This window comes from Raphanus sativus, chromosome 5 (genome assembly GCF_000801105.2).
Source record: "Raphanus sativus cultivar WK10039 chromosome 5, ASM80110v3, whole genome shotgun sequence".
Taxonomy (NCBI): Eukaryota; Viridiplantae; Streptophyta; class Magnoliopsida; order Brassicales; family Brassicaceae; genus Raphanus; species Raphanus sativus.
Window position 1 is genome coordinate 28580788 of NC_079515.1, and position 19504 is coordinate 28600291.

General features: G+C 34.9%; 3 protein-coding genes across 3 annotated transcripts; all 3 read left to right on the top strand.

The window, feature by feature from the left end:
- Positions 1 to 626: 626 nt before the first annotated feature.
- On the top strand, positions 627 to 10477 carry LOC130512497 (probable trehalose-phosphate phosphatase D). Its single transcript, XM_057010561.1, has 8 exons — positions 627 to 1115; positions 2638 to 2709; positions 2834 to 2926; positions 3015 to 3071; positions 3211 to 3312; positions 3400 to 3618; positions 3765 to 3857; positions 10187 to 10477. Exons 1-8 carry the CDS (start codon positions 717 to 719, stop codon positions 10244 to 10246), a joined length of 1095 nt encoding a protein of 364 aa, XP_056866541.1. The 5' UTR covers positions 627 to 716; the 3' UTR covers positions 10247 to 10477.
- Positions 4831 to 6284, top strand: LOC130512498 (uncharacterized). The gene has a single exon (XM_057010562.1). It carries the CDS (start codon positions 5002 to 5004, stop codon positions 5971 to 5973), a length of 972 nt encoding a protein of 323 aa, XP_056866542.1. The 5' UTR covers positions 4831 to 5001; the 3' UTR covers positions 5974 to 6284.
- A 4020-nt stretch (positions 10478 to 14497) lies between the features above and the next one.
- Positions 14498 to 18482, top strand: LOC108857618 (uncharacterized). Its single transcript, XM_018631618.2, has 13 exons — positions 14498 to 14769; positions 14865 to 14938; positions 15008 to 15091; positions 15173 to 15253; positions 15344 to 15424; positions 15518 to 15610; positions 15732 to 15911; positions 15999 to 16066; positions 16145 to 16196; positions 16280 to 16333; positions 16414 to 16506; positions 16604 to 16670; positions 18263 to 18482. The coding sequence occupies exons 1-13, from the start codon at positions 14628 to 14630 to the stop codon at positions 18352 to 18354; spliced, it is 1161 nt and encodes a 386-aa protein (XP_018487120.1). The 5' UTR covers positions 14498 to 14627; the 3' UTR covers positions 18355 to 18482.
- Positions 18483 to 19504: the final 1022 nt, after the last annotated feature.

Genomic DNA, 19504 nt, shown 5'->3' on the forward strand with positions numbered 1-19504 from the left:
CATCAACTGAATAATACAAAGTATATATGTTTAGGAAAATTCATCATTTTAAGAGTAACTGGTCGAATCTTAGACATGCTCAGGTTTTTTATTACCTTGGCTTTCAGTTTCATTGCAAAGGTCATATATTTCATTATATGCATGCGGTTAACTGAACTTATTAGTGAGTTACTATCTAAGCATGGTCAAATTTAAATTCGAGTTAAATACTAAATTTGCTAAACTAATTAAAATCTCTAAATTTGTAAAACTAATTAAACTTTCTTGCTATAAAATAAATATATAAACAAATTCGAAATCCCTCCTATATTTATCAGTTGTGTCCAAGTCAACTTCATAATTAGGAATATAACTAAATTTGCTAAACTAATTAAAATCTCTAAATTTGTTAAACTAATTAAACTTTCTTGCTATAAATTAAATATATAAACAAATTCGAAATCCCTCCTATATTTATCAGTTGTGTCCACGTCAACTTCAAAACTAGGAATATATTTATAAAAACATTAAAAAAATAAATAGAAATGGTGTCGCAGGAGAAGTACAAGGAAAAAGCTCTTTCACTCTTTGAGAGGAAGTTTATAAATTGACCCACCCTTGAGTCTATTATCATGACATGTGTTAAGACTTGACATAACTGGTCTTTCTCACACCAAACCCTTTTCCTCTGTTTTTCAATCTCTCCTCTGTTCTTTCCTTAAAACCATAATGCGTTAATGTCTGATGCAAAAGGCAACATCAGCTTAGCGATTAGGGTTCCGGTCTCGAGCCAATCTCTGTTTTCTCCCGGTGGTGGCCGATGCATTAGCATTCCCCGGAAGAAACTTGTGCAGAAGATAGAGGCTGACCCAACTCAAACCCGGATCAACTCGTGGATCGAAGCCATGAGAGCTTCTTCCCCTACTCGGACCCGACCAGGGAACATTTCATCTCTCCCGGAGTCGGATGAGGAGGATGAGTACTCTTCTTGGATGGCTCAACACCCCTCGGCCTTAAGCAAGTTTGAAGAGATCGCTAAATCTTCGACAGGGAAACAAATTGTTATGTTTCTTGATTATGACGGTACATTATCACCCATTGTTGAAAACCCAGATCAGGCTTACATGACTGATGAGGTTTGCTTCTCTTCTTACTTTCTTACTAGATTTTTACCCGCACGCCCGTGCGGATGTATATTTCAAAAATATATTGCTATTTATTTTTCATGCCAATATCAAAATTGGATAAAAATTTCAAATCTGAAGAACCAAACCGGTCACGATCCGAAAAAATAATACCAAAACCGTACCAAAATTGATTAAATATCTAAATTATTCAAAATTTGATTATAGATTTTAAGAAATTCAAAATATATAATGAATTTAAAAAATAATTTAAATGGGTTAGCCGAACCTGAACTGAACCCGCAAAGATTCGAATATAATTCAAATTGAAATTTAGAAATATCTGAATGGGGCTGAAATCTTTGACTCCGGAAACCCGAAACTCAAAACCCAAACAGATCCGAAACGAACCCGAATGGATACCTGAACGCCCAGCCCTAGTCATAATTCGAACTGAAATTTAGAAATATATGAATGGGGCTAAAATCTTTGACCCCGGAAACCCGAAACTCAAACAGATCTGAAACGAACCGGAATGGATACCTGAACGCTCAGCCCTAATCACTATTATGTATCATATATATGTCATCATATAATTAATTTTATTGGTTCATCATATAAATAATCATATAATTAATAGTGTTTTATGTTTTATATGTACCATCTTAAAAATAATCACATATATTATATTTTTAAAATTTAATGTGAAATAAAAAACCATAATTTAAGTTGGTATATGAAATTAATCTTTTTGTTGTATTTTTCTTATATATATTGAAAACATTTTTTAATAATGGTTATTGGAAAATATTTTAGTAAAAATAAATTATAATGACATACAGTATTTAAATAGTAGTTTTGTGATAGGTATACACTAAATGGACTTTGATTTGTTGGTGTATAAATTTATAAAATGTATAATTAACATAAAAATCAATTAGGTATCTAACTACTTTAAGCAGAAAGAAAAAGATGGACGTTTATCATTGAATCAATTAGATGCTGACAATTGGTTCAACATTATTTTTTTTGAATTGATTCAACATTATTGGTTTACTAATATATATAAGTATATAACCTAATTTATGCAGAGATTTATATCAGTGTTATACTTGCATTGGTCGACATTTGGGTTTAGTGTTGTTCTCGTCAACTAAAATTCAAGGGTTGCAATAGTTCTAATGATAACTCAATTATATATTGGCATTTGATTAAATCTAATTAATTTAATAATATATAATCAAATTTATGTAGGGATCGTGATTGTGGTCCGACAGAATATTGAACCCATATTATGGTTTGTGGTAGATAATTGAAATTATTAATGAAATTTTAATGAGTTTGTAATTTTTGGGTTTCTAATGTGGCGTGAAAATTTTACAATATAATTAGAAAAGTTATAGAATTAATAGCAGTGGCAAAGCTCGTAAATATTTAGATGAAGTAAGGGTACTTTTCCATTTGTACTTCACTTTTAATAGGATAGATTTCTTTCGTTTTTGACTATTTTTCTAACAACTCTCTTGGTTCTCAGATGCGAGATGCAGTGAAAGGTGTGGCTAGATATTTCCCGACCGCGATTGTCACGGGGAGGTGCCGTGACAAGGTACGTTTTAACATCTTTTCTCAATCCATTAGAAATTAAATATTATTCTCCGTTTGGAACCGAGATCTTGAGCTTATTAGTAAAAACAAACTCACGTTCTTTTAATATATTTTGTACTTTGTAGGTTCGTAGATTTGTGAAACTACCTGGAATTTATTATGCCGGCAGCCATGGAATGGATATCAAAGGACCTTCCAAAAAATACAAATATAACAAGGTACTATCATCAACTTTTCATACATTAATCTATATCTATAGATTAATCGACCAGGGCCTAATGTTTTTTTTGTGTGACAATATTACAGAACAATAAAGGTGTTCTTTTCCAAGCAGCGAATGAGTTCTTGCCCATGATTGACCAGGTGTCCTACTTTTTTCTACTTCTCCATACTATAAGAAATATTAATCTGTATTTATATTTCTGCGTGAATTGACAATATCAATTTAGCACCATATTGTAGTCTCTAACTAAAAAAACATATATATAAATATCTTATACAGGTTTCTAAGTGTCTAGTTGAGAAAATGAGAGAAGTAGCAGGAGCAAGCGTCGAGAACAATAAGTTCTGTGTGTCCGTTCACTACCGTTGCGTTGATCCAAAGGTAGGAACACTGTCGAAATTTCAGAACATTTTTTAAATTAATGTTATCTTTCTCTAATAATAATATATGGTTGATTTGTAATGGTAGGACTGGGGAATAGTAGCAGAATACGTGACATCGATATTAAGTGAGTACCCGAACCTGAGGTTGACACAAGGAAGAAAAGTTTTTGAGATTCGACCAACCATCAAATGGGACAAAGGCAAAGCCCTCGAGTTCTTGCTCGAGTCTTTAGGATTCGGACACTCTGACAATGTTTTGCCCATCTACATAGGAGATGATCGTACGGACGAGGATGCTTTTAAGGTATTTTACAATCTAACTTTATACCTAATTAGGAGATCCATAACTTTGGAATGTAAAAAAAGATATCATGACATTTCATTATTTTCGTATAGTTTTTATATTTTGCTTTAGTGAATGTAATTAACCAGAATATATGTGCGGTGCAGGTACTGAGGGAGAAAGGACAAGGCTTTGGTATACTTGTGTCCAAAGTTCCAAAGGAAACGAGTGCTACATATTCTCTTCAAGAACCTTCCGAGGTAATATTAGTTATTTGATTTCTTCGATTTTATTTTACTAGTTGTTATAAACATGAAAAACAGAAGAAGAAGAAGCAATGTCAAAGATATACGCACCGTAACTTTGGCAAATGAGATTTATTATGTGGAGCCCACGTCACTATGCACGCACAGTAACTTTTCCTTTTTACTCTCTATATAAACGAACGAATTCGTTCGATTGTAAACACACCTTTCTTCCTCTCCTCTATAAGAAACTCTCTCTCGTTTATTTATCATACATCAGTGTTATTTTCTTTCTGCGGGTATAAAATTTCTTTCTATAAAATTTCCGATACACATTAAAATTTATAAGTCTTTTTATAACACGTTATCAGCACGATCACTCTGCAATTCGGTAAAGTTTATATGTATCATATTTACCCTGCTATAATGGTCGGTATACCGCCTATATTATTATTCACTATTTTATAGTGGTTGTTTTAATTCATTATTATTTATCTGTATTAATGCGGGCGGTATGTCGCCTCGTTAATAAACCTTGATTGTTAATTACACCATAATTATTTGGCTTGGCTGTGCCGCCGCAAAATTTATTTAATACTATAATGGAAATTTATTTATCACCATAATGCGATTGAAATTTCTCTGTTTATTATATTGTGATTATTATATAAATGTTTGCTCACCTATATAAAAATATTGTGAAATTTACTGAAATTGATTGACTGATTATTACGATATTTTCAGACTGATTTTCGATTCAACGATTTAACGCCAACGGTCACAAAGAAAAATTTCAAATTTTTACCCCTTTTCAAACGGCTATGAACAGTAATTTTACATCTATAAATACACTCATACTTCACTCATTTTCTCCATCAAAAATTATTCATCTTCTCCCAAATATTTTTCAAATAATTTTCTCTCAGTTTTCTCTCTCAAAAAAGATGATCCGCGCGTTTTTGATTTTAGTTGCAATTCTAATTTGTGTTTCTATTTACGGTTTATTCGTTGGAGAATTTGCTCCGGGAGAATTTACGATGAATATCGGTTTACTTTTCTATACATTGTTTCTCTTTGTAATTGCTTGCATGATTAATATAAATGGTTCATTCTAAATATTATGAAATTCTAATAAAATTTATTATACTTGTTTTTAGAAATGCAAATGGCAAGAATCGAGCATCTTCAGTTTCCGGCTCTCAAAATAACTGGCGAAAACTATGTCGGATGGGTCACAAATGTGAAACCCTATCTGATTATGAAAAAGTTAACCGAGACGATTGTAATCGGTAACAAATCACCGCCTGAGCATAAGGCTGAAGCGATAATTTTCCTGAAAAAACACCTCGATGAAAATGTTACGCATGACTATGCGAGCATAGAAGACCCAGCTGAACTGTGGCAAGCTTTAAAAGAAAGGTTCGATAACCAAAAGGAAGTCAACCTCCCTCACGCTCTAGAAGAGTGGAAAAATCTGAGGTTTCAGGATTTTCAAAAGGTTGAGGAATACAATTCCGCTGTCCTGAGGATAGTTTCACTCCTGAAGTATTGCGGTAACCCTGTCTCCGAAGCAGAAATGATGAATAAGACTTACAACACTTTCCACAAACAGCTTCACTTCCTACCCGAAATTTACAGAAAATGCGGGTACACGAGATTTTCTGAATTGATGGTTGCACTCATGTTGGCTGAAAAGAACAATGAACTTCTGATCAAAAATCACAATTCCCGACCTACGGGAGCCAAAGCATTCCCTGAAGTGAATGCTACGTCAATAGAAAACTCAGAGAGAAGAACCCAAACCAGTCGGGGTCGTGGTCGTGGTCGCCATTTCAACAGCAAACGTGGAAAAACTTACAATCCGAAATGGAAGGGATCTAACAAATGGGTTAGATCCGAACAAGGTCCTAAGGGCAAACAAACTCAAGAAGATACCACGCAGAAGCGTGAGAGTGTATGTTACAGATGTGGATGTAAGGGACATTGGTCTCGTACCTGTCGTACTCCTCCACATCTCTGTAAGTTATATCAAGAGTCCACGAAAGGCAAAGCTAAGGAAGTGAATCTCACCGAAAATTTTGAGGGGACATCGTACCTAGATGCCTCTGATTTCGCAAATGAGCTAGAGTAGATTCCTCCTGAAGAGAACTGAAGTGCTTATAATAAGATTACTAAATAACCTTCAGTATTGTCATGTATAATTATTACATTTCCTGTCTTAAACGAATAGTGATGTTTTTAACATTACTTTAATGTATAATTATTGTATGTTTTCTAATATGATTATTATATGAATGAATTTCATGTTTCTCTTTTATTGATGTTTATGACTATTACAGAAATGGATCAGAATGCCAGTGGAACAAAATCCAAGAAACGGATACGAGAAATATGTATACCAGATAGTGGAACAACACACACTATTCTGAAACAAAAGAGATATTTCTCTGATTTAAAAACGACAAAAATTATTGTCAATACAATATCAGGTCCTGCAGACGTGATTGAAGGTGCTGGTAAAGCTAAATTTACATTGCCAAATGGAACAAGATTATCCATAAAAAATGCCTTATACTCTCCGAGTTCTAAAAGGAATTTGTTGAGTTTCAAAGATATCTATCGTCACGGATATGATACTCAGTCTGCAACTGAGGATGGAAAGAAATACATATATGTAACTTCTGAGAAATATGGCAAAAGACATATATTGGAAAAGTTTCCCGAACTTCCTTCGGGATTGCATCATACCTACATAGATGCAATCGAATCCAATCTTGTAATAAAAGAAAATCCAGAAGATTTCACATTATGGCATGATCGGCTCGGCCACCCAGGCACCTCAATGATGCGTAGAATCATAGAGAGCTCACATGGTCACTCACTGAAAATACAGGAGATTTCTCAAAGGAATAAAATGACATGTGTTGCATGTTCTCTTGGTAAGTTGATCGTAAGACCGTCGCCAACCAAAATTAATACAGAATCACCAAAGTTCCTTGAAAGAATTCAAGGAGATATATGTGGACCCATACATCCACCTTGTGGACCATTCCACTATTTTATGGTATTAATTGACGCATCCAGTAGATGGTCACATGTCTGTCTATTATCATCTTGAAATGTGGCATTTGCGAGATTTATAACTCAGATAATCAAACTGCGAGCACAGTTTCCCGATTACACTATTAAAAGAGTTAGATTAGACAACGCTGGTGAATTCACATCCCAAGCATTCAATGATTACTGTATGGTAACGGGGATTGAAGTTGAACATTCTGTGGCTCATGTTCATACTCAAAATGGTTTGGCCGAGTCTTTGATTAAACGCATGCAATTGATTGCAAGACCATTGATCATGAGATCAAAACTTCCAACCTCTGTATGGGGACATGCTATTTTACATGCAGAAGCACTTATTCGGATCAGACCAAGTGCATACCATAAATATTCTCCATTACAGTTAGCATTTGGTCGAGAACCAAACATTTCCCATTTTAGAGTTTTTGGTTGTGCGGTATATGTGCCTGTAGCACCACCACAACGTACAAAGATGGGACCACAAAGAAGGTTGGGAATATATGTTGGTTGTGATTCTCCATCAATTATACGATACCTAGAACCACAGACTGGTGATGTCTTTACGGCACGTTTTGCCGATTGTCATTTTGATGAGAAAGTATTCCCAGTTCTAGGGGGAGAAAACAAAAATGTAGAAAATGATATCAAATGGAGTGTACCTTCGTTGTTATATCTTGATCCTCCTACTAAGGAGTCAGAACTAGAAGTTCGACGAATCATGCATTTACAAAGTATAGCAAATCAGCTACCTGATGCTTTTGCGGATACCAAGACGGTAACTAAATCTCATATACCAGCTGCAAATGCTCCTGCTTGTATCAAAGTACCAAATGATCAAGAAAAAGCAAATGATACACGTGAGTCTAAAACACGCTTGAAGCGAGGTAGACCTGCTGGTTCTAAGAATAAAAATCCTAGAAAACAGAAGGATATCGAGATGACTGATACACCCAAAATAGCAGAAAGTATTTTGGAAGAAACAAACGATGAGAATACTGAAAAAGTAGAGCATCCTGAATCAGAAAGGAATCATGAGATTTCTATCAACTACATCCATAATAAGAAGATATGGAACAGAAATGAAAAGGATGATGTTGATGATGCTTTCTCATATATTGTGTCAAGTGAAATAAATGAGGAAATTGAAGATCCAGAACCGAAATCTGTTTATGAATGTCAAAAGAGACATGATTGGAAACAATGGAAAGATGCAATACAAACCGAACTTGATTCGCTTAATAAACGAGAAGTATTTGGATCTATTGTACTCACACCTGCAGATGTGAGACCTGTTGGGTACAAATGGGTTTTCGTTCGAAAGCGAAATGAGAAAAATGAGATCACAAGATACAAAGCTCGTCTTGTTGCCCAAGGTTTTTCTCAAAGACCAGGAATTGATTATGAGGAAACATATTCTCCTGTTATGGATGCAATCACTTTTAGATTCCTGATGAGTCTAGCAGCTGATAAGAATCTTGAGATGCGTCTTATGGATGTTGTTACAGCCTATCTATACGGGTCATTAGATACAGATATCTACATGAAAGTTCCTGATGGATTTAAAATGCCAGAAGCATTAAGTTCCAAACCGAAAGAGTTATGTGCAATAAAATTGCAAAGATCATTATATGGGTTAAAACAATCTGGACGTATGTGGTATAATCGTCTCAGTGAGCATTTAACAAAAGAAGGATATGTAAATGATCCCATATGTCCATGTGTTTTCATCAAGAAAACAAAATCCGGATTTGTGATAATCGCGGTATATGTTGATGATCTAAATATTATTGGAACTCAGAAGGAAATACAAAAGGCATCAAACTATCTCAAAGGAGAATTTGAGATGAAAGATCTCGGACAGACACAATATTGTCTTGGCCTACAAATAGAGCATTATCAAAATGGTATATTTGTGCATCAATCCACATACACTAGAAGAGTGTTGAAACGTTTTAACATGGATAAATCAACTCCTCTTAGCACTCCAATGGTCGTTAGATCACTTAATATTGAAAGTGATCCATTTCGACCATCTGAGGAAAATGAAGAGATACTTGGTCCGGAAGTACCATATCTAAGTGCAATTGGAGCACTGATGTACCTTGCAAATTGTACACGGCCTGATATATCATTTGCTGTTAATCTTTTGGCAAGATTCAGCTCATCTCCCACAAGGAGACATTGGAATGGAATTAAGCATATCTTTCGTTACCTTCAAGGGACCATTGATTTGGGTTTATTTTACTCTAAGGATTCAAAAGGTCCAATGGTTGGTTTTGCAGATGCAGGATATCTTTCAGATCCACACAAAGCCCGATCACAAACAGGATACGTTTTCACGATCGGAGGCACTGCTATATCTTGGCGTTCTCAGAAACAAACGCTTGTAGCCACTTCTTCAAATCACGCTGAGATCATCGCACTCCATGAAGCAAGTAGAGAATGTGTATGGCTAAGATCAATAAGCCGACATATATGTTCAAGCAGCGGAATTGACGAAAATACGGAGCCAACTATTCTATACGAAGATAATGCGGCATGTGTTGCTCAAACGAAGGAAGGATATATCAAAAGCGATAGAACGAAACATATACACCCGAAGTTCTTCTCATACACCCAAGAGCTCGAGAAGAAGAAAGAGATTGAAGTAAGATACGTTCGATCATGCGACAATGCAGCTGACCTCTTCACTAAATCACTTCCTACCTCGGTGTTCAGAAAACATGTTCATAATATTGGAATGCGTCATCAGAAGGATCTATGACTGCTCATTCGAGGGGGAGCTTACGTGGTTGTACTCTTTTTACCTTACTATGGTTTTTCCCATTGGGTTTTCCTAGAAAGGTTTTTAACGAGGCAACAAAGACGTTGAGCAAATGATAGTGACACTGGTCTCCAAGGGGGAGTGTTATAAACATGAAAAACAGAAGAAGAAGAAGCAATGTCAAAGATATACGCACCGTAACTTTGGCAAATGAGATTTATTATGTGGAGCCCACGTCACTATGCACGCACAGTAACTTTTCCTTTTTACTCTCTATATAAACGAACGAATTCGTTCGATTGTAAACACACCTTTCTTCCTCTCCTCTATAAGAAACTCTCTCTCGTTTATTTATCATACATCAGTGTTATTTTCTTTCTGCGGGTATAAAATTTCTTTCTATAAAATTTCCGATACACATTAAAATTTATAAGTCTTTTTATAACACTAGTCTATTATTCTTGTGGAGGAATAATTTCTTTTTAACTAATGTTTTGAGTAGGTAGGAAAATTTCTGGGACGACTGGTACAATGGAAACAAATGTCACTCACAAGAAAATAGCCCAGTTACCCATTTTATTTTATTTTCAGTTTTTCACTTTAATAAATGAGTTAGCGAACACCTGCAACGAAAATTGTTGTATGTCTTTTACCCAAAAAGGAAACATTGTTGTATGTTGATCTTATCCTATCCTTTTTATGATTTTTTTTATTTTACTCTTCTTGAGCAAATGTAATTTGTACAACATTTGTTAACAAAATCATTATATAAGATTACACAAAAAACATTATATAAAAATTTCCTACAACAACAAACACAAATGTAAATTTGTAAGTACAACTATTTCAACAAATCTTCTATTTACCAAATAGAGAAAAAAAAAATCCTTCTAGACATGTACATTCGGAATATGTATATCTCAGATATTTTAGGAGGGAAAGGCAAAATAACCAGATGTATGAAAATCAAATTTATTCACTTTCAAATGACATAATACAGTTTTATTGATTGGTAAAAATAAAAATAAAAATAATACAGTTTTATTGATTGGTAACTAATACTATCATAGCCTGGTGGTAATGGAACCTCGGCTGAGGTGCCCGCCACCCAGCTTCGAAACCCGGCCACAGCGATTTAACATCCTTACTGCTGGGGCGCTGGACCCCTTCGGGGGATATTTGGGAAAGTGGCTGCCCAGACACCAGAGATATCAAAAAAAAAAAAAAAAAAAAAAAAAAAAAAAAAAAAAAAACTAATACTATCATTTTTTTTATCGAATAATACTATCATATTTATGATCAAACATTTCACTCGAATTCAGCCTCAGCAAACTAAAATAGATGTTTCAAAAATAAAAAGGAAACCTATAAAATAGAGCTACTGGAAATTAATAAAAAATGTACCCTACCCATATACACAAACTCATGTGGAGGTAAAGTTAGGAACCTAAAGGAACGCAGCTTTCTAAAAATTATTATATTTCAACCAACATAGAAAATGAATAAGATAAAACAAATTGCACTGTTCTTAAATGCTTTTTGATATAAAAGTTACACATACTTTCTCAAAAGGATTATTGTAGGCCGTAACAATTATGGTCTTTGTCAAAGAGCTTGGACTCTTGCCCAAGCCTTAGCTTGCAAGCATCCATGTCACCAACTTTTAAAACTAGAATTACCCCTCTCTTTTTTGGTATAAAGAAATATTGTAACTGATCCATCTTTGGATTTCCGGTTAACTAAATTTTACCACTAGTGTTATTATACTATAACATAACCATTTGTTGCATAATACAATATGGTGTTCTACCGGTGGTAGACGGATTCTAGAGAGTTAAGTAATCTGCATTCGTAAACATTCCATTACACTTCATTTATGATCACACGAATATAAAACTATTTTTTGGATTTCATTTTACTACTTGACAAAGATTCATCTGTGGACTTTATCCTTTGTTTTTGATTTTTTATAGGTTTGAGATACCTTTAGATCAAAGAAAAAGAAAAAGACTATTTCAAGATAAATAGGGAAACAAATAAGAAAAATGATATGATTTACTTTCGGTGGCATGCATCAACGGTAGATTTCAGTACAGAAAATAACAGATAAATAAGGTATAAGCTATATAGCTCTCTAGTAATCTAAAACTATATATTGAACAAGCTAAGAAACCAACTGGGTGACGAAAATCCTCATGTGAAGCCATATACAAGGGAGGATCCAAATATATTCAGACAGTTATATTTGAATCAAAAGATATATATGAATACGGGATGCTAGATGATAACCACAAAAGGGGAAAAATGATGAATCTTTCAGACAGTTATATTTGGGTTGCTTCTGTTTGAATGTAAATATATTACAAGTAGATGAGCTAGCATGTGAGATCAATTGTGTTTTATATTCTTTCCTTAGTTGAACATGATTGACCAGTTTCCCTTTTAAGTATTTGAGTAAGAGTGTGAATGGAGTAGCATTATAAAGATATGAACTGCACTTCGATTTTTTGTGAATTTTATTGATATTCACAATTTCTTTATGTTTAAAAAGTTGTAAGCAGCTGTTTTATTTTTGTCTTTTTCTGTAGAAAAGTTGCAGTTTTAACCACACCATTTTTAGTGTTGAACATTTTCTTCCACCCTCTTTTAATCAATAAATATTTTCACGTAAAATAAATTAATATTAAAAATACTTCTATTTTGACAAAAAGGTCTCGTGGTAAGTTCCTCCTTCTTTCTTTCTCCCAACGTAGATAAGTTTATTTGTTGTTCTAATTATTATTGTATTTATATAATATATATAATAATATAAATATAATTTTTTGATTAAAAATCTTTATATCTATGTTATTTTTATAATTTTACCTAAAATATATGCATATAAAGCTTAAGCACAAAAAGTTATGCATGTAAATAAATAATATATTATATATATTAATTGAAACTAGAAAATATGTCATATTTTAATTCATAATTATATTAAAGACAGAAAATAAATATATAGAGATATTTTAAGTAATTAACTTTAATGTAACAAATTATGTAATGTACAAGATATACATGTACAATAATTAACTTTGTAAACATAAATATTGATCTAAAATAATGAAACTATTTATCTTAGTTTAGATTTTACCTTATAAATAATAATAATTCTTATATACATATTATTTCACACTATTCATATATATATATTAGATTTTTTCACATTATTCATAATATATAAATAAAATGATTGATTTTTTTTAAATCAATAGAGGTAGGAGAACTTTAAATGGACTCCTAACCAAGAACGAGTATTTATTTATAGAGATCATATGACGAAGTCCTATGACGAAGATTAGAGATAATATTGCAGATATGTTTGGACAAATAAAAATATGTTTCATTAAATTATCTTACCTTTGTTTATATATTGTATATAACCGACAAAAAATTGTATATATATATATAAGGTGTTTTGATATTTGAAATAATTTTTATTATTTAAATATATAATATGTATATTTGAACTGCTTTTGTCATTCATAAATATAATATATTATTTGATCTACCTGATTTGCATTTTTCCTACACGATCCACTTGATCTTCAAAATCTACTTGATGTGAAATGTTTGAACTGCAATGTTTGAATTGCTTTTACCATTCAAAGCCAATTCTCTCTCTCTCTCTCTCTCTCTCTCTCTCTCTCTCTCTCTCTCTCTCTCTCTCTCTCTCTCTCTCTCTCTCTCTCTCTCTCTCTCTCTCTCTCTCTCTCTCTCTCTCTAAGGAACAACAAGAATCCTTTGACTACTTGTAATTAGATACCTACTTTTGGGTTCATAGTATGAATTTCATAACTGGTCAAGGCCAGAACAATACGGAAAATATTTAGAGAAGTGACACAATGCTCATGATAAATCAGCTTAGAAGAAATGAATCCGATCAACCAAAGTGTACATATTGTCTTCCAACTTCACCGTGAAATCCAAAGATAAGGAAAAACTAGTGGGAATAAATAATTTATGACGTTATTTCTCCTTCATTCTTTGATTCTTGCTTAGGTAAATCTCTGCTCACTGGACAAATAAAATTTAGGCGGCTAGAACTAGGTTAACTATCTAATATGGTGTAGTCTTGCTCTTCCGGACAATGATAAATTACTACTTTTGATCCTTGTTCCTGCTTATTACTACTTATTTAAGGTTTCTGTAGTACAAGCAAAGAGATTGCACCAAATTATCCTAACATTTATTATTCAAAATAGAAAAACATATATAGGTCCACATGTATACGCAAATATTGCAAACATACTTTTTTAAAGTTAAATTTTTGTAAAAATCGTTTTATATTTTTCAAGTGCTGATAAAAATCTAACTAATAAATATTTTTGGTAGAACAATACTATGATTGGATCAAAGATGTGTGAGTTTTTATATCTCAGAGGTGCTGAATTAAAAAAAAGGACAAACAAGAGAAAGGTAGATACACATTTGTAGATACACATTTGTGACCTGGATAAAAACCAAAATGTTGCTATGACACTATGAGCCTATGACCCATTGATTGAGGTCTCAGATTCTAAGAATAAAAGTGACTACACAAAATTGATTTGTTTTATTAATTTATTTAGATCTTTAAATAAAGTAATAAAAATAAAAAGGCGGAATCATGGATTTCTACCATATATTAATAAGTTATCAGAAAATTAAATTTAAGAAAATGAAGAATTAGTTACAGATTTGATTTTATAAAAAAAAAAGATTGGACTAAATTTGGGCCTCTGTTTTGGTAGCCGAATAATGAACTAAGATATATAAAAAAATAAAGCCTCTTGGCTCCTCCTCAAACAAAGAACGGTGTCGTTTCCATATTTCAGAAGAGAAAAAACGCAAAACTCCGTCCGTCCTCCGGAGTCAAACCAAACACTATTCAATCCCGTCGTCGACGTTACTCTCTCATCATGGCCGGGATCCTGAATAGATTGAGGAATCTGGATGCTTATCCAAAGATCAATGAGGATTTCTACAGCCGCACGTTATCCGGCGGTGTCATCACCCTCCTCTCCTCCGTTGTTATGTTTCTTCTCTTCTTCTCTGAGCTAAGTACGTCCAGATCTCATCTCACTGCTTCATCTTCCTCCTATCTATATTTCCATAATTTTTTTTTTTTGAATCTTCTTATGTGTTTTTTGCTTTAGGATTATATCTCCATACGGTTACCGAGACGAAGCTCATTGTTGATACATCAAGAGGAGAAACGTTACGCATCAATGTAGTTGATGATGATTACTGTTTTCTTCCGTTAGATCATTATCTCAAATCAAATGTTTCCTTTTTGCAGTTTGATATGACGTTTCCTGCACTAGCATGTTCTATTCTCAGTGTCGACGCTATGGATATCAGTGGAGAGTTCCATCTTGACGTGGTATCTTTAAATCCTCACTTTTTTTTTTAACTTGTCATACATACGTGTTCCCCAATCTGATTATTTTCAGTCTCCTAACAGAAACATGATATCGTAAAGAGAAGACTAGATTCTCATGGGAACATTATAGAAGCAAGACAGGACGGTATTGGTGCTACTAAGGTGAATTGGAAACTTGAACCAAGATTTTTTTTTTGTCAGTTCTTCTGGGATTGTAATCGTGGTCACTGTACTCAATTTGTGCTTGCGCAGATTGAAAACCCACTGCAGAAACATGGTGGCAGGCTCGAACATAATGAGACTTACTGTGGTTCTTGCTATGGGGCTCAAGCGGTAAATATTAATAATTTAGTAATAAAGTTATCATTTCAGTATGGTTTGATGTGTAATTTAAAAGTAGCTTTCATGTTTGTTTTTCCCTTGCAGGAAGAGCATGACTGCTGCAATTCATGTGAGGATGTTCGTGAAGCATATAGAAAGAAAGGTTGGGGGGTTACCAATCCAGATTTGATTGACCAGGTGAGTGAGAAATATGCTTTCTCACCTTTATATATTCTTGGCATCTGATCTGTGCAACGTTTTTTTTTTTCTTTTCTTTCTTTATACTTGGTATGCAATTGCGGCTGTTTGTGACTTTTAGTGTAAACGAGAAGGTTTTCTACAAAGAGTAAAGGATGAAGAAGGGGAAGGGTGTAATCTCTATGGGTTCTTGGAGGTGAATAAGGTTGCAGGAAACTTCCACTTTGCTCCCGGTAAAAGCTTTCATCAGGCGGGTGCTCACGTTCATGACCTTCTTGCTTTTCAGAAAGACAGTTTTAACGTAAGAAACGACTTTTCCTAGTGGCTTTTATTTCATTCATCCCTTACGCTTGCTTCCACTTTTTTATAATTGATTGTCTTCCTGCAGATAAGTCATAAGATCAATAGACTGGCTTTTGGGGACTACTTTCCTGGTGTCTTTAACCCTCTTGACAGGTAATGACAATTCTGGTCTAATCCCTTCACACTCCTCTTTTATTTTTGCATTATCTCTAAGGTACTTGTCATATACAGTGTCCAGTGGAGTCAAGACACACCTAATGCTATGTACCAATATTTTATCAAGGTTTGGTCCGTTACAACCATTAGTATCATAGTTAAGATTCGTCTTTAAAATTATCTGTGTTTACTCTCTTCTGCGTTCTTAAGGTTGTACCAACAGTATACAGAGATATCAGTGGACACACAATTCAATCAAATCAGGTAACCGCTAGGCCCCTTTATTATTCAACCTTATAATCTATTCATTCTCATCCTTTTAACTTAAAATTAAAATGACACAGTTCTCAGTGACCGAACATGTTAAGAGCTCAGAAGCAGGTCAGCTGCAGTCCTTACCGGGAGTTTTCTTCTTCTATGATCTCTCTCCAATCAAGGTTAGTGTGTGTGTGTGTTTTGACTCCCGTTCTATCTAGAGAGGGAGAAAAGAGTAATAATATATAGAATCATAATCTAAATTTGTTGATTTGCTAGGTAACATTTACAGAGGAACATATATCGTTCTTGCACTTCTTGACGAATGTTTGTGCCATAGTCGGAGGTGAAGTCTCTTATATACCTACCCCATTTGAACTGTCTCTTTGTTGCATGCTTTGGATTCAAATCACTAAAACATGGGTTTGACCTTTCTCTCTCATCTCATCTGCTTTCTCTCCCGACTTCTCATTATCAGATAAGCTTTTGGGTCCGACGTCTCCGGCGCGTGCGAGCGCGTTCTCCGGCGTCGGCTCCCCCTTCCTCCTCCCTTTACTCTTTTCTCTTTGCTCGTCCGGGATCTATCCCTCTCTGCTGCTTTGCTTTTGGTTCTGGCTCCGGAGGTTCCTTTGGGTTAGGCTCCGCTCGAGAGGATGCTTGGCCTGTCGTGAGCTTGCTGGTGTTTGGAGTTGTGGCGCAGTGGGTGTTGGGTTGGGTCTTGGAGGAGTCGGATTTTAGGGACAGTCAAGTGGATCTTTGCCCTTGCGAGACGACAGTTCGACGAGGAGGTTTTCGAGGCTTCGTTTTTCAGATCTGGTTGTAGATCCGGTGGTCTACTTATCCTTGGTTTGTGGCGGAGTGGTGGTGGTCGTGAGACTTTGTCTTGTTCTCGGTGTCGAGGAAGGACAAGCCTCGTGTGACCTTTGCCGTGGGTGTTTTGGAGGTTGGTCTACTCGAAAGCGGGCTTAGCCGGCGGTGTTGGCGCGTGTTAGCCCCTCCGGTGGTGGTCCGTAGTGGTTCGGATTGTCGCGGTGTCGGTGAGGTCGTCAATGGCCTATCTGAGGCGACATTTCGAGTCCTCACCCATTCCTCTTTCCTCTTCCGGTTCCTTGTCTCCAGTCATGCCGTAGAAGCTCGTCGACAAGCTTCTCGGTGTTTAAGCTCTTGTCTTTCATTGTTTGTTCGGAGTCGTTGTCACCGGCTCTGTTTCCTGTCCGCAAGAGGTTTCCGTTCTCCGGTTCTCGGAGGCGGCGTTGGGCTTGGCATTAGAGGCTCGCGTGGTTTGTGGGTTTTCTTTTGCTTTGGTGACTCCTAATGGTGATTCAACGCATCCCGATGCTTCAGCCTTCCCTTGGCGGGTTCGAAGTAGTGTTGTTTCAGTTTCTTTTGCAGGTTCAGAGCTTTATTGGTTTCAGGGTGTTACGGTAGTCTCGTCCCGTCTTTTTGCTCTCCGATTTGGGCTTCTTAGACCTTTGGGTCTTTTAGGCTTAGTTCGGTTATGGCGCTTGTGGGGTTGTACAGCGGGATTGGAGCATTTTTCCGATGGTATGTCTTCCACTCCCTTCTTCATTAGCGTTCTGTGCTTCACGGTGGTGACGATTATAAGTTTCGGCGAGTTCATCGAAACCTAGCTACTCCAGAAACGACGCGGGGACTCCCGGCATCCTCGGTAACGAGGAGAACCTCACTTCTTCGTGGTTTTCGTTAATGGTTGAGAACAGGATTCGATTTCTAGGTTTATTAAAAACACTCTAGCGGAATGTGCCGGGTTTAGTGGGTGGGCGAAGCTAGTTGTTGTAATATATAGGCATGGAAGCTTTTGTTCGAGTCGAGTTTGTAATCGAAACTAAATCCCGTTTTTACGGATGATTATAATATATTTTTATTAAAAAAAAAAAAAAAAAAAAAAATCACTAAAACATTTTTTTTAAATGGCAGGTGTTTTCACGGTGTCTGGGATAATAGACGCGTTTATATACCATGGTCATAAAGTAATCAAGAAGAAGATGGAAATTGGTAAATTTAGCTGATCCTTTTATCAGCTGGTTTTACTTTTTGTGTTACGGATAATATGGGGTCAATGCGTCAAATGTAATTATAAGTATTTTTTTTTTGTTACCTTCAATCTATATTTCAATTTCAACAAAAATTTCCTAGAGATCGTTCGTATTACTCAGTTAAAATCTATACTATTAAAACGTATCTTAAATTCATACTAATTTGAACTTATAAAACCATGAGTTAATGAATTACTGAATCATTTTGTCTTTGTTTCATGGATATGTATTTTTAGATAATTTGCTATACTTTCTCGTTAGATTGAAAACTATTCATTACAATCAATTAGGTATAGTTAAAAATACTAGAGTTCCAATTGATCTTTCTGAAGGAGTTCTCGACCTTCTCTCCAGAATCACTCTAATGTAAAAATAAAACATAGCATAAACAGTAGCTTAAGAAAATCTAAAATAGGTACACAATTCGTCAAGAGCTTCTTCGCAATTACTGAAAACTTCTGGAGCAAACTGAAATTATAAAAAACTCATGTCGACTGGTTCCTAAAGCGAGGGTGTCGATCGATACCGTCTTTAATCTCAACTCCGACTTCAATGTTTTGGTTTCTCTTCATTTTATACTCCAAATGAATCCATAATCTCCAAAAAGCTCTAAAATGTACTTGAACATGTAAAGATTCTCAAACAGACTATAAATACATAATAAAGACTCTATAACTAAACTTTTACCATGGTTGAAATCTCTAAAAGCCAAGATATATCATAGATCATCTTATCTGTTCTAAAATTAATCTTTCAGATCTAAGCTTGCCAGACTACATCATGGTTTTCATGGATGGCGACTCAGGTTCTATTTAAAGAACTTTTGCGCTTCTTGACGAATTTGAAATGCTACCAAGCATGGAAATCAATCTGGAAAAGTTGTATATATATATATATATATATTGCAGGGAGAATAAATAAGGTTTTCTCTGATGAAATACAACACATGTGCATCCATGTTGATGCTGCTCAAAACAAAATCAATGACTCTTAGCGATTATGAGCCTCTCATCGATAAGATCATGACAGACTTATGTCTTGCTCCAGTAGAGCTTTCTTGTTCTCCTTCAACCCATGACTCAGAAGCATATATAACAAACTTTTGGTGCTCCGTTTTCAAGCT

Coding starts and splice junctions, on each gene's coding strand:
- LOC130512498 (XM_057010562.1), top strand. CDS start 5,002: ATGCAAATGGCAAGAATCGAGCATCTTCAGTTTCCGGCTCTCAAAATA.
- LOC130512497 (XM_057010561.1), top strand. CDS start 717: ATGTCTGATGCAAAAGGCAACATCAGCTTAGCGATTAGGGTTCCGGTC. Junction 1,116..2,637: donor AGGCTTACATGACTGATGAG/GTTTGCTTCTCT, acceptor CTTGGTTCTCAG/ATGCGAGATGCAGTGAAAGG. Junction 2,710..2,833: donor CGGGGAGGTGCCGTGACAAG/GTACGTTTTAAC, acceptor TGTACTTTGTAG/GTTCGTAGATTTGTGAAACT.
- LOC108857618 (XM_018631618.2), top strand. CDS start 14,628: ATGGCCGGGATCCTGAATAGATTGAGGAATCTGGATGCTTATCCAAAG. Junction 15,254..15,343: donor ACGGTATTGGTGCTACTAAG/GTGAATTGGAAA, acceptor GTGCTTGCGCAG/ATTGAAAACCCACTGCAGAA. Junction 16,671..18,262: donor TGTTTGTGCCATAGTCGGAG/GTGAAGTCTCTT, acceptor TTTAAATGGCAG/GTGTTTTCACGGTGTCTGGG.